We start from the raw sequence: 12,722 nt of genomic DNA, 5'->3' as shown, positions 1-12,722 counted from the left end.
AAGGAACCTGTGCCCGCTGCCAGGGAGCATAATGCAGCTCTTTGTGTGTTCGAGACCAGGCGCGAACTGCTGTACACAGTGTGTTAATGAGGGCGGCTGTCCCCAAGCAGGAGCACCACTGATAGGAACCAGATGCAGGAGACCAGGAGGAGGAGACAACAGTAGCGGCTGCGTTGCCGACAGACCAGAAGGAGGGAGGGAGGGCAAGCATGTGTGTGTTTGTGTGTGTCTGGACAACACCAGGACCTTCACCTTCCTCCAGCCCCCTAATGCAGGATCCTAGCTGTGCACACTAGGAGCACCGGTAGCACTCTATTTCTGGTCTGGCTCCCAAGGGTGGAGGTTTCTGTCTGGTGCGTTTCAGCCTCCAAACCTGAGCCCTGTGCCAGGCGCATCTAAGGATTCCTTTGTTACTCGCCACGTGGAGGGCAGATGTGTGCAGGGAGCCCCCGATCCTCCTTCTCCTCCTCTACGCAAAGCCCTATTTGGGCTCATGAAAAAGCAGAGGAGGGGGAGGTTGTAGCTTGTAGCATGCACTTGGAAGTGCCAAGCCAAAACGCTCTGGGGTCTGCCAAGTGAGGAAAGAGCTGGCAACATTGCATGGTGTGTCCACACCAAAGGGCAGGCCTTGGGGAGGAGAGCTGGCCTGACTGGAGGGGCAGAGAAGCCTCCTAAGCCATTGAGGGATGGGATTTGTCGGGGGGGGGGGGGGAAGCAGCAAGGGGAAACTTGGCCTACACCTCTATCCCACCCCCAACTCACTCCTCCTGCTATATAGCAGTGAAGGGTCAGCCGTGGATTTGTCCAAGGAAAAGGACTTGGGCTGGAAGATAGATCAGCCATCCTGCGTCCCAAGGAAAGGAGAGCCCTTACCTCCCAGACCCCCAGGCCCACTGCAGAAGGCATGGGTGTGAGAGAGCATGCGCTGCCAAGGGGTGAGGTGGGGCTGAGCTCAGAGAGGGAAGAAAGGCCTTTTTGAAAATCCTGGACTTTTCCAGCTGTCTGCAAACAGGAAGCGGCTGAGGCCCGAATACAGTAGTGCTCACAACGCCCAGCATAAAGGCCGACTGGGTGACTGGCCCTCAATTACCTGAGAGCAACACTCTCTCTCTCTCTCTCTCTCACACACACACACACCAGACAGGCTCAAGAAGCCAGGAGTAAAAACAACGGCTCCCTTCTTCATCTGGAGGCTGTTTCAAGTTGCTGGAGAAAAAGTCTGGAATCAAAAGGAGGAGGGTTGGGGCCACCACCTTGCGGAAAGGCTCACAAGACGTTACCCCATATTGCCAGGCTGGGGGGGAAAGGGGGAGACCTGTGGGTCAGGAACCTGTCACCTCAAAAGGAGGCAAAGAGCTTGCCACTCACAAACACACCGGTTCCCTTAGCAAACAAAGAGCAGAAAAGGTTGCAGCTCTCTCCCTCCATTCCCACCCAAACATTTTCTCAACAAACAGGAGAAAATGCTCTGCATTCTGCCAGCTGTACTGTGCATTCCTATAGCTCTTCTCCTAAACACACAAAGGGATTCACAGAGGCAGCACCTCAGCAATCCCTCAGCACCCAAGTGATGATCTTGGCATCATCTCATGAATCTTTACCTGGCACCCCACCACAGAGTTACACAAAGAGAAACCAAGAAGGTGAAGAAAATCAACAAGTCAGGCTCTCTGAGGCAAGAGACAGGCATTCTCTCAAGGAGAGTGCTCCCTGAAACTTGAATCCACAGCCCAGCCAGCCCCAACTCCCAGTATACTTGTCCCCCTGCTCCCAATTCATGGTGCAACAGAGTGGTTTTGACCACCCAGAAAGGCCACCACTTACCCCGGGGGAAGCGTCTCCAGAGCTTGCGCAGCTGGTTGGGAAGACTCGTTCCCAGGGCCAGGGGCTGATTCCTCTGCCCCAGCAGAGTCCTGAGTTGCACCTGAGTCGGCAGTCACCCTCAACACAGCCACAGGGGCCACACCTGGTTCTTCTTCAGCATCAGGGACAGAGCTGGTAGACTCCCCATTCACTGAAAAGACAAAGCAGGACAGTCAGAAATGAGCCTTACATATCTGCTGCAGATCAGCCAGAAATCTCTTAATAGGTAGATCACCAACAACAGCCTCCTGCTCCAACTCACCCTCGTTTAGAGGTTGGCAACCCAAGTAAAAAGGTCTGCTTGTGAGGGCGAAAAGAATGCCAGTAATGGGGAACCAAAGCAAATACCTCTTGTATAGCCAAGGAAGTGCCCACCCATACCCACACCACTGACACAAACCTGTGCCATTCATGGCGCTTGTCTGGACCTTGCCTGCCGGCTGGTGCCAACCCCAAGGGCTTGGACTTTGCTCCCCACTGACCGGAATCTGCCTGGCTGCTCCGACAGCCCCATGTCTTTGTCCTCTGTGGAGTACAGGGGTACAAAATTGTCATCATCATCATCATCATCATCATCATCATCATCATGATCATCATCATCATCCCTTTCAATGGATCCTTCGGGCATCTTATACACCCTCCCTCTTCCCCAATTCTCCTCCCAGGCCAATGGGGAGAAAGTTGACCTATTTATTAATTTGATTTATATCCCACCTTCTTCTTAACATGATGCTTATAGCCTTGATTAAAACAAAGCCCAGCTTTAATCAACCTGAGAACGGAAAGTTTTTAAAAAATTAAATAAGCTAACCCATTAAAACACTGCTAATCAAAAGTAGTATTTAAGAATTTTAAGAAACAGAACATTGAGAATAAAGGTATATTGCACATTAAAAGACTAGTTAGATCACGTAGGGACAGGTCTTGTCAACCACTGAGATGCCAAAAGGAATAAGGACTGTCTAAACAATTGATCCCTTATTCCATCCTACTTCATTTAGACTATGCCTTTCTCCTGGCATGGGACACAAGGTGCCTTACAACAAATTTAAAACATGGCCTTAACACTTTAAAAAGTTCCAACAATTGAGTATGCTGTCATATTAAAACTGCAGCTACTTAAAACCATATAAAAGCATTTAAATACATAACATTAAGGACTAAAAGCATTATTATAATTGTGGTTGTGTGCCTTCAAGTCATTTCTGACTTATGACAACCCTAATGTGGTTTTCTTGGCAAGATTTGTTCAGAGAGGGGCTGACTTTGCCTTCTGCTGAGGCTGAGAGAGAATGGTTTGCCCAAGGACACCCAATAGGTTTCCATGGTTGAGTGGGGATTCGAACCCTGGTCTCCAGAGTCGTAGTCCAAGGCTCAAACCACTGCACCACACTGTTTCTTAAGTAGGCGTTTTACTTCACCATTTCAAACTACTTTTTCAGACTAATCCTCATCTTCATCTGGTATTAATGTGCACAAGTGAGTGCAACTCTGGGCACTGACTCTTGCCAGAGAATTTGGGAAAAGGGAGGGGGGCAAAGGGAGCCTCGAGGTGCTCATCCCTCCCTTCCTCCAGGAAAGACAATCCACTTCCGAGCCTCAGAGAGTGGTTTTAGGAAGCCAAAACAGGCTGGGCCGTTTCCGATGCGCTGCAGGACCACCAGGCCCAAATTAGCCCTCCTGCCCTGGCGGCCTCTCTTCCTACGAGGCTCCTAACTTGGCAGAGCCTTTTAATAGCCTGCGTGGATGTAAACCAAAACGGAGTCACGTGGCAGCAGAGAGGAGCAGACTACACCAACAACGCCACAGTTTAAAATAGGAGCAGGGAAAAGGCAGCAGCGGATGATGGGAAGAATGAACAGATGGGGCAGAGGGAGGATTTGGGGATGGGGACAGGCCATGCAGATCCAAGACTGAGGAAAACCTCCAGGCCCACCCTTGCAACAGTAGAACCTCAAGAAAACCCCAGAGATCTGGATCTGAGGGATGCATAAACAATGTTGGGGACACAGGGGCACACATATCTTCCTACTGTCCTCATTTGGCAGGGACAGTCCCCATTACGCCTCCTTGTCCTATTTTTTCAGCTGATTTCAATTATCCCAGTTTCTCTCTCCTCCTCCCTCTTTCCCCCTTTGCATTCAGCTTAACTCAAATACAGCAAACTGAGCTCAAAATGCAAAAGGAGTTTACACTCCATTAACATGGGGAGGGGAGAGGTGAGGAGGGGGCAAAGTCTTGCCCTTCCCAGGGGTCTCAGACAAAAGCAAACACCTGCAGCATATCCTGGTTTCTCTGTTCTTCCCCATCCATTATCATCTCAACCACACTGTGAAATAATTGATCCCAGTTTTAATCTCATCTTATTTACTTATATCTCACCTGTCACAACATTCAAGGTGGCTTACAACCCTTTAAAAACAACTACAATTTACTATTATCATCATCTGTGAAATGCTGGAGGGGATGGTTTTCACTAACACCAGTGAGGATGGGGTTGATAAATGTGGCACTCCTGTCTCTGCCATGCACTATCTATAAAATGGGGAACCCACCACCCCTCCTAGACCCTCTGGTGGGCAATGCCACCCCAATGGAAATGCCAGCGATAAATCAGGGCAGCAGCTGAGTGTCACTGCCCTGCCCAGGTGGCCCCTCATGGCAAGGAGCCGGGAAATTCCTCTGACCTGTGAGAAAATCAGGGAGGGATGAGAAAACAGCAACCAAACTGCCCTGGTTTTCATCAGGAAACAGGCACTGTATTTGCCAGCCCTCCCTGCAGGGCTCTCTTTCTCTTCACATCATAGAAACCCCCCTCCATGCCACTCATGCACCCCCATACACAAACAATGGAACCTCTCTCATCAGAAAAGGTCACCTTCTGAGTAAGCCAGGGGTATACTTCACCACTGCTAGGAATGTGTAAATGAGTCCAAAGAAGACCCATGTGCTAATATGGAAGCCAATCCAACTCTGAGGCAGCAGGTTGTTCAGGTCCAGCCAGGAAGGAGCCAGAATGCACCATCAGCACCAGTCCACCCATGGAGTAGCAAACTGAAGAAGATGGCACCTCAGAATGAATGCTTTCTACATTGTTATCTGCAAGAACCTCTGCTAAGAAGGCAGGTGTGCAAACAGGGTGGCCATCTTGGACAAGAGAGGAGCAGAACGAGGACTGGATACCCTGCTCCTCTCCCGCCACCCTGCTGCCCTCTAGACCTGTTAATGACAATCACTGTACTTGTTTTAATGTATGCTATGAGCTACCCTGGATCCCATGTGGAGAGAAAGGTGGCTTATAAATTCAAACAGATAAGTACCATTCAAACAGACATTCCCTGAAGGTGGCAAGGGGCAGAAGGGAGAAACCACTGGTGCCTGGGAAGCCAGCCAAGAGAGGGGCACCCTTGGTGAGCCTAGACCTGGGTATCTCTGCCTCCGCTTTCTTTTGAGGAGTGACTGTTTTGGTCTAGTAGAGGCAGGCTCAAGCCCTGCAGATGTGCCAGGCTCAAGGATGGCATAGGACTCTTCTCAAATCTCTCCAGAGCCATGGACCCAACCATCTCACAGAGTTTGACAATCTAGGCTTTGAATGGGCCACCCATGAATCTAGCCTGAGGTTCCCTACCTTTTGGACTTCAAAAAGAGACAAATCAAGACTAGAAGTCTGGGTAGGAGGGATAAAAAATGCCACTTCTCAGGAGGAATTGGCCTATCACTCCAACTCCATTCAGGGCCCTCCTGTTCTGGGGGTGGAATCCACTATAACAAGCAAAGGGAGTGAGGCAGGCATGCTGGCAGGTGAAACCCCAAACTCTCCCTGCCCCTTTCTCCTGCAGAGCTCATCCTGAGGTGTTGAATTCAGTAACATGATGACACTGCTCCAACCCTCCTCCATTGCAACATGGCCAGCAGCCACTGCAACCTGAGAGCGGAGGCCAGGATGCAGGGCAGATGCCCTAGCAGAGCCCCCTCTGCAATCAGCATGCCAGGGTTGGCAGGCCCCAAGATAGGAAATGGAACATCAGCAGCATCAGGGACCTTGGCATACAGGCTGGGCATCACAAAACCCAAAGGAACAGAGGGCTAGAGACCCGCTCACGAGCAGCCACCTCGCCAAACCTCTTCAGGGCCAAAGGGCTCCCTCACACTTCCTGCCAGACAGGAAGCAGCCGCCCTCCCCTGTTCTTCCTGGCATAATCTCTTCTCCCCAAATACAGAGAGAAGGAGAGAGAAAGCACAGAGGGAGTGAGGCAGGCTGGCTATTAAAAACCTATCCCTCCCATATTCTGCTGCCCACGCAGCCCTTCCTGGCTGTGACTCTCCTCTTTCTCTCTGTTGGCTCTGCCCCTGCCAGCCACCTTCCTGCCTCCTCCTGGTCGCCTTCTGCCACATCACCCCTTCCGAAATGCCGCCTTGTCACCATCCCTGGCAAGGCCTCTGTGCCAAGGACTCCTTGGACGGCTGAGCTCAATGGGAAGATGGTGCAGGATCTTTACCTGGACCGGCCGCCAAAGCAGTTGGTGTTAGGAATCTGGTGCCTGTTCTCAGGGGAAGGAGCCGAGCCTCCGCTGGGGTCTCTCCCAGCCCCTTGGGACCCTGTGGGAGCAATGAGGCAAAAGAAATAGATCAGGAATTGACACTGGCGGGGGCATGCAAGAAGCTGAGTGCCTGGCAAGGGGGCAGTCTGGCTGAGAAGCGGCCCGATTACCCATTGGAACACAGCTGCTGGCAGGACTCAGCCTTCACTTTCTGTCACACAGGGAGGCAGTATGGTCTCTCCATATTAACCTTCCTCCCAAGCCCAGATGAGCAACTCTTTGTATGGCCAAAAAGTGGGGGGAGGCTTTCTCTTAGAATCATGGAGAGTCTGTGAAATCCTAAAGGACCTGTGGGTTGGATGACATCAAGGGATGTAGTTACTGGGGGCAGGGGAATAAGGAATCATTGCCTTTCCAACTAAGAATACTGCCACCCCAATATGAAATGTTTCTTCAGTCTCCAAATTGCCAGCATTGCAGAGAGTTAGACACTGAAAATCCTCCCCATTTAGAGCTCCTTTTCTCTTTGCTGTGTCTGTTTTCCCTTGGCATAGCTTGGCCTGCTGCAATTTTTTTTTTTGACGCCTAAACTCAGTTTCTAAAGGTTCACCTCAAGCTTGCTTTAAGTTACTGTAACACCAGGAATCAAGTTGCCACCACTGGACAGCCCCTGCCCTCTAAGCCTGAGCTCGGGGTTCAGGTCCATGGTTCAGATTCCTGAGCATCAGTTCTCTTGCGTCCTGACTCGACTACTCTGTCCCGGCCAGAAGGAGCAGCTACCGCCCAGTAGTCCGAGGGCCAGGCGGGCCTCGGGTGGAGGAGGCGACGTCAGCCCACTTCCCGTCCATCCTCTGTGGCACACACTGCCTCACTCACCCTCCGTCACAACGCTGCCATTCGGCAGGCTTCCCACATCAACACTGGGGCCATCCAGGAAAATCGTCAGCTCCCCGCCTGAGACAAGGTTGCCTTTGTTCTCCATCTGCAGGTTCAAGGTCAGCTGCTTGTTCTCCACTGAGAAGGGTGACAAGAGGAAAGCCATTGCATGGACGGACAGACAGACTGGCATCCCTCCCTCTGGGCCAAACCTGCCCCTCAGCCACCACCTCCTGTATAAACGCCCTCTGGGCCCACCCTCCACACCAGATACTCCAGCAGCACACCATGGAGCCCAATGCTGAATCTTGGAGCAAGCAGAATGGCAAGATGGGGATGGGGACTGAGGAGCATGTACAGCAGCAACCATCACCCTGCAGCCTGGGAGCCAGCCTGAGGCCAGAGACCGCTTCTTCCTTGGAAGCAGGAGACCTAGATGCAACACACACACTGTCCCAAAGGTTTGCCCCCTAAACATGGGCCAGCCTGCCAGCCTAGCTCCACAACACCAAAACAGTCCCCTCCGAAGAACCACACACTTTGGGCCCCACATGCAACACACTGGTTGGACTCAAAATGCCTTCAGGGATTTTACCCTCCGCCTTTGAAGCTGCCTCTGCATTTCCTGAGGGAAGCATCAGCCGGCTGGAGTCAGGCTCCCAGGCAGAGAGAGGACTGCTCCCCGCAGGCGCTAGCAGTATATCTCTTTCTGGACCTCCTCTCCTTTCACCAGCTGGACAAGGCACTCCAGCCTCCTGGCGGCCTTTGGCACCTCCATTTGGCAGCATCCAAAGCATAGAAACAGGGCAAAGACTATGTGGGGGTGTGCATGTGTGTGAACCCATCCCTAGGGTAGGTCTGCTGGGGTGGGGGTATGCAAAACCATTTGGAGGCCCTTCTTCACACAAGCCAGGTTTGCTGAAAATGCTTAGGTGGGGGGTGAGGGGGCAGAGTAAAAAAAAAACAAGCAGGCCTTCTCTTCAGCCCAGAGGTGTCCCAAACAGAGAGCTCCTTTCCACTCTCTCATGGATGACAGACCCTGCACACACTGGCTGGCGCTGCACAGACCCTCTTTGTGTGTGCATGTGTGTCTCCCCCCCCCCCCCCCATCGCACACACATGCACACACAGCCTGCCTCAGCCTTCCCAGCAGAAACAAGGTGTCTGTGTCTCCAGGCAGGCAGGCAGGGCAGGTCTCCTCCCCCCCACCCCCCAGCAGCCTCTGCTCCCTTTAAGAAAATAAACACCCGCTCCACCCTGTGCCCCCAGCACAAAGGGGACCTTGCTCTCCTGGCTGCCTCCCTGTGCACAAAGCCAGGTTGTGTGTGTGTGTGTAGCATGTTAGTGGGCAGGACTGTTATGATTTGGGGGGAGGCTGCCCCAGACCCATGAATGAGTCCTCAGTTCCCCGTCTTTGCTGGCTGGCTGCATCGCCCAGAGCCCCATGGCTACCATTTAGCCAGGAATTCCCAGCTGGCCATGAGGGAAGGGCTGGTGCTTTCCTGAAGCTTCAGCAGCAAGCAACTGTGTAGGACTGGGAGGTTTTCTCCCTGCTCTGTTATGGAGAAGAGGCCTGGAGGTAGATGCAAAGTCCTACTGGAGCAGTTAGACTGAGAAAGAAAGAAGCCATGTCTCAGAATTAGGCTGATGTCAGTTCTTGAAAGGGAAGGGAAAGAGCAAGGCTCAGCCTTTCCCCACTTCTCTGTTTCCATCACTGCTGTGCCTTCCTCCTTGTATCAGGAATGGGTGCAAGGAGTGGGGAACAAGGCAGCAACAAAGCAACCCAGAGCTAAACAGTCCCTCGGGCTAAGAAGGTGTTGAAGAGGGAAGAGGCAGCACCCCACACGGGGCAGCTACCCTGAGCATGCTTGGCTTGATGGGTGCTTTCCTTCCCCCCAAGTAAAAGCGCATTCTGTGCAAGCAATGGGGAATTATCTCAAAGTTCAGTCTAGGGAAATGCAGAAGCTAAGTGTGCTGTTTGGGGGTAAGGAGTGCTGGGGTGGGCTGTTCAGCGGTTCTTAACCTGTGGGTCGCAATCCCTTTGGGGGCCAAACAATCCTTTCACAGGGGTCGCCTAAGACCATCAGAAAACAACCTCTTGTGAACCAATCTCGCCAATGAAACTCTAGGACAGAGTTGCCGTAAACTGGGGTCAGCTTGAACAACTGCAATGTGTATTATTATAATTGATTCTGTGTATACAGTGGCTCTCAGCCCTTAAATCCAAACCAAGAAAATAAAGAGAGGGGGGGAGATTGCCTCTCAAGAGTGGCAGCTGATCTGTGTAAGTCATTGTAGTACTTTTAACACACAAGACACACACACTTGCAGTGTTTACCATTTTAAAACATCTGTTTTTCAAAAACAGAAAAGGACTTACAGTTTTGTTTTGGAATGTTTTTATTTTTCCATTTTGATATTTATTTATGTACGTATTTTTGGCAATCTATGTGGCCTTCAGAAGGTCCTAAAAGGAGAACATTGGTCTCTGAATCTGCCACAATTGCCTGCCTTGGTCTAAATAAATTGACATAAAATACACCAAGACATGAATAGGGCCACGCCTGGCATTACCCCATTACAGTACTGGCTGTCTCATTCTGATCCTTTTTCCCCAAACTCAAATGTAACATTTGCTCTTTTCTCACAGCTGCAGCCAATTGGGTTGATGTGTCACAAAGCAATCTCTAACACAATCCCAAAAGAAGGATGGAGAATTACAGCTTCTTCTTCTTCTTGTGTGCCTTGAAGTCATTGCTGACTTATGGAGACTCCAAGAAGACCCTGTCACAGTGTTTTCTTGGCAAGATTTGTACAGACAGGGGTTTGCTTTTGCCTTCCTCTGAGGCTGAAAGAAGATTGTGACATGCCCAAGGTCACCCAGCGGGTTCCCCTGACTGAGTGAGGATTCGAACTCTGGTCTCCCAACGCCCTAGTCCAACACTCAAACCACACACTACACTGGCTATATCTTCAAGTTGACTCTGACTTACACCAACCCTTTCCTAGGGTTCCCTTGGCCAGATTTCTTTAAACATTTGCCATTATGGCCTTCCTCCGATGTTGAAAGAAAAGTGAGGCTTGCCCAAGGTTACCAATGGGTTTCCATAGCTGACAGAAGATTTGTACCCTGATCTTCTGGAGTTCATCACTCAAGCTGGTACACCACATTGGCTCTGTTTAGGACATTAAACAGAAGGGTATAAGAGGATAGTCCTAACAGCCTTGCAAAGTGGTCTTGCAGCACCTTTCCTTTCTTTCCAACACCAGGTGAAGAAGACCTATTTATTTAGACAGGCTTTTGGCACTTAATTTACAATGTGTAGTCGTCCTTCAATGAGGTGCGCTGTGCTTTTACATTTTTATATTTATTTTTACTGTTCTAAAATTGTTTTAAGTGCTCTTAAAAGAACTTTTTATTTAATTTTTTAAACTTTTGCAACAAATAGGTGTCTCGTATCAGAAGAAAGGAGGAAGATAAATTGAATAAATAACTGCATACCAAAGCATCTGCCATAATAAAACAGTTTAGACTTTCAGGCGTCCCAGGATGTGAAGTCAAAGGCTTTCATGGCTGGCATCCATAGTTTTTTGTGGGTTTTTCAGGCTATGTGGCCATGTTCTAAAGGGGTATTTTCCTGACATTTTGCTGGCATCTGTGGCTGCCATCTCCAGAGCCTCTGAAGATGCCAGCTACAGATGCCAGTGAAATGTCAGAAATAAACTCTTCTAGAACATAGCCACAAAGCCCGAAAATCCCACAAAAAACTATGTCCCAGGATGCTTGCTCAAAAGCAAGAACCAAGGAACAACCGTGCAGGCAAAGGTCTAGAGACACCTGAGCAGAGCAGCAACAGCGGCAGGACAAGGAGCCTTTGAGACCTAGGATCCCAACTCCACTCAACATAAAAACAGAGGAGCCAGAAAGGTGCATGTCAGGATACCACAGAGAAGACAGAGAGAGAAACAGACAGGGGCAGAGAAATTAAAGTATTTGAAAGGAGTAATTTTAGCCTGGCTTTTAAAATACCCCTCTCCACTGTCCATGACAGGGGAGGAGGAAGGGGCCTGGTGAGCTGAGAGGTGATAGATAAACCATTCAAATAAATGCTTTGAAAGTACATAAACTCTAGAATGCCAAGTATTGGCCTTCTCCAGCTGGCACATGTGGAGGACCAGCGGGAGGAAGAGGCAAAGCAGGACATGGGACCCCAGTAGCAAATTTCCTTGGCAATGGGGTCCCAGCCCAAAAGTGCTGGTGAGGCTGCCTGCACCAGGCTGAGCTCCTGCCACTGGAGGAGGGTGGCCTTTGGATGGCTCTCTGGGACCCTTGGCCTGGATTTAACAGCCATTCCCCACAACTGTGGAGGGGGGGGGTGGGCAGGTAGAGGAGGAAGGGGAGAATAAAATCGGGAACCCACACATGCCCTCCCATCCCTGCAGGCCATGGGCTCAAACTCTGCCCTATCCATGGCCAGAGAGGGGGTCCACCTCTCCTCCAAGTCAACACACCCCAGAGACAAGGCTCCAACAGGACAAGGAGTTCAAAACTAGTAAATCTTCCCCATCCGATTGAAGCATGAGGGTGTCAGGAGTAGGCCAGAGAAGACTGCCTGCCCAAACTCCAGAAGAGAAGCCGAGGTGCTGCTCTGAACTCCCCTTTAATCCTGGCCTTGCCCCTCTCAATACACGCTCTGTGTTCCCAAACAGATGGGTTTGGGAGGGAGGGCTGCTGGGGGAGAGCGGTTTGGCCCAGAGGGGACAACGCAAGCCTTTCCCCTGCCCAGAACCCTTGAATGGAGGCCTTTATGCCACCACTCCAGAGATCACAAATGGCAACAGCAGCAGGCGGCCAAAGGCCTGCAGTCGCTGGGCAGGCGTCTGCTCTCCTGCACTGAGGGACACACGTACGCACACAAACACTGGCAGCAACGCAACCACACCACACACCTGACAGGCCTCTCACCCACTCACAATGAGACCTTGTTTCTTCCTTTCCCTCTTTCATCTTCCTCCTCTTTCTCACTATGATTATATTTGTATTTATTATTTGTTATTGTGTGTCTTCAAGTCACGATCCTAAGGTGAACCTATAACAGGGTTTACTTGGCAAGATTTATTCAGAGGGTGTTTGCCATTGCCTCTCTCTATGACTGAGGGAGTGTGACTTGCCTAAGATCACTCAGTGGGTTTCAAGCAGGTCTGCAATATGGGGAAGGAGATGTGGACGGCAGCATACCTTTCCCCTTGCTCTGCTTCAGCAGGTTGGAGAGGCTGACGGACGCCATGCCCAGCAGCTCATTCCGCAGAGTGTGGCAGCTCCACAATTTGATGTCCAGATGGGTCTGAGGCGTGACATTCCTGGGGTCAGCCGGTACAAAAGGAAGACAAAACCATAAGCCTACAGGATCTGGGCCAGCAGCAACAAACAAATTGCACAAG

At 50.8% G+C, this 12,722-nt stretch overlaps 1 protein-coding gene across 2 annotated transcripts in view; it reads right to left on the bottom strand.

Moving 5' to 3' along the window:
- Positions 1-12,722, bottom strand: part of WWP2 (WW domain containing E3 ubiquitin protein ligase 2) — a 35,597-nt gene that overhangs the window by 16,776 nt on the left and 6,099 nt on the right. For both annotated transcript variants that reach the window (XM_089477089.1, XM_089477088.1), the window contains exons 4-8: positions 12,520-12,641; positions 7,281-7,418; positions 6,363-6,462; positions 2,264-2,388; positions 1,825-2,014 (exon numbers count right to left, since the gene is read on the bottom strand). In XM_089477089.1, the coding sequence (XP_089333215.1) occupies positions 1,825-2,014; positions 2,264-2,388; positions 6,363-6,462; positions 7,281-7,418; positions 12,520-12,641 (675 nt within the window). The remainder of the gene's footprint in view (positions 1-1,824; positions 2,015-2,263; positions 2,389-6,362; positions 6,463-7,280; positions 7,419-12,519; positions 12,642-12,722) is intronic.

This window comes from Sceloporus occidentalis, unplaced genomic scaffold (genome assembly GCF_023333645.1).
Source record: "Sceloporus occidentalis isolate IW3139 unplaced genomic scaffold, rSceOcc1.0.p SCAF_10, whole genome shotgun sequence".
Lineage (NCBI taxonomy): Eukaryota > Metazoa > Chordata > Lepidosauria > Squamata > Phrynosomatidae > Sceloporus > Sceloporus occidentalis.
The sequence above is the reverse complement of the archived record's forward strand: the minus strand, read 5'-3'. Positions and strand labels throughout refer to the sequence as shown.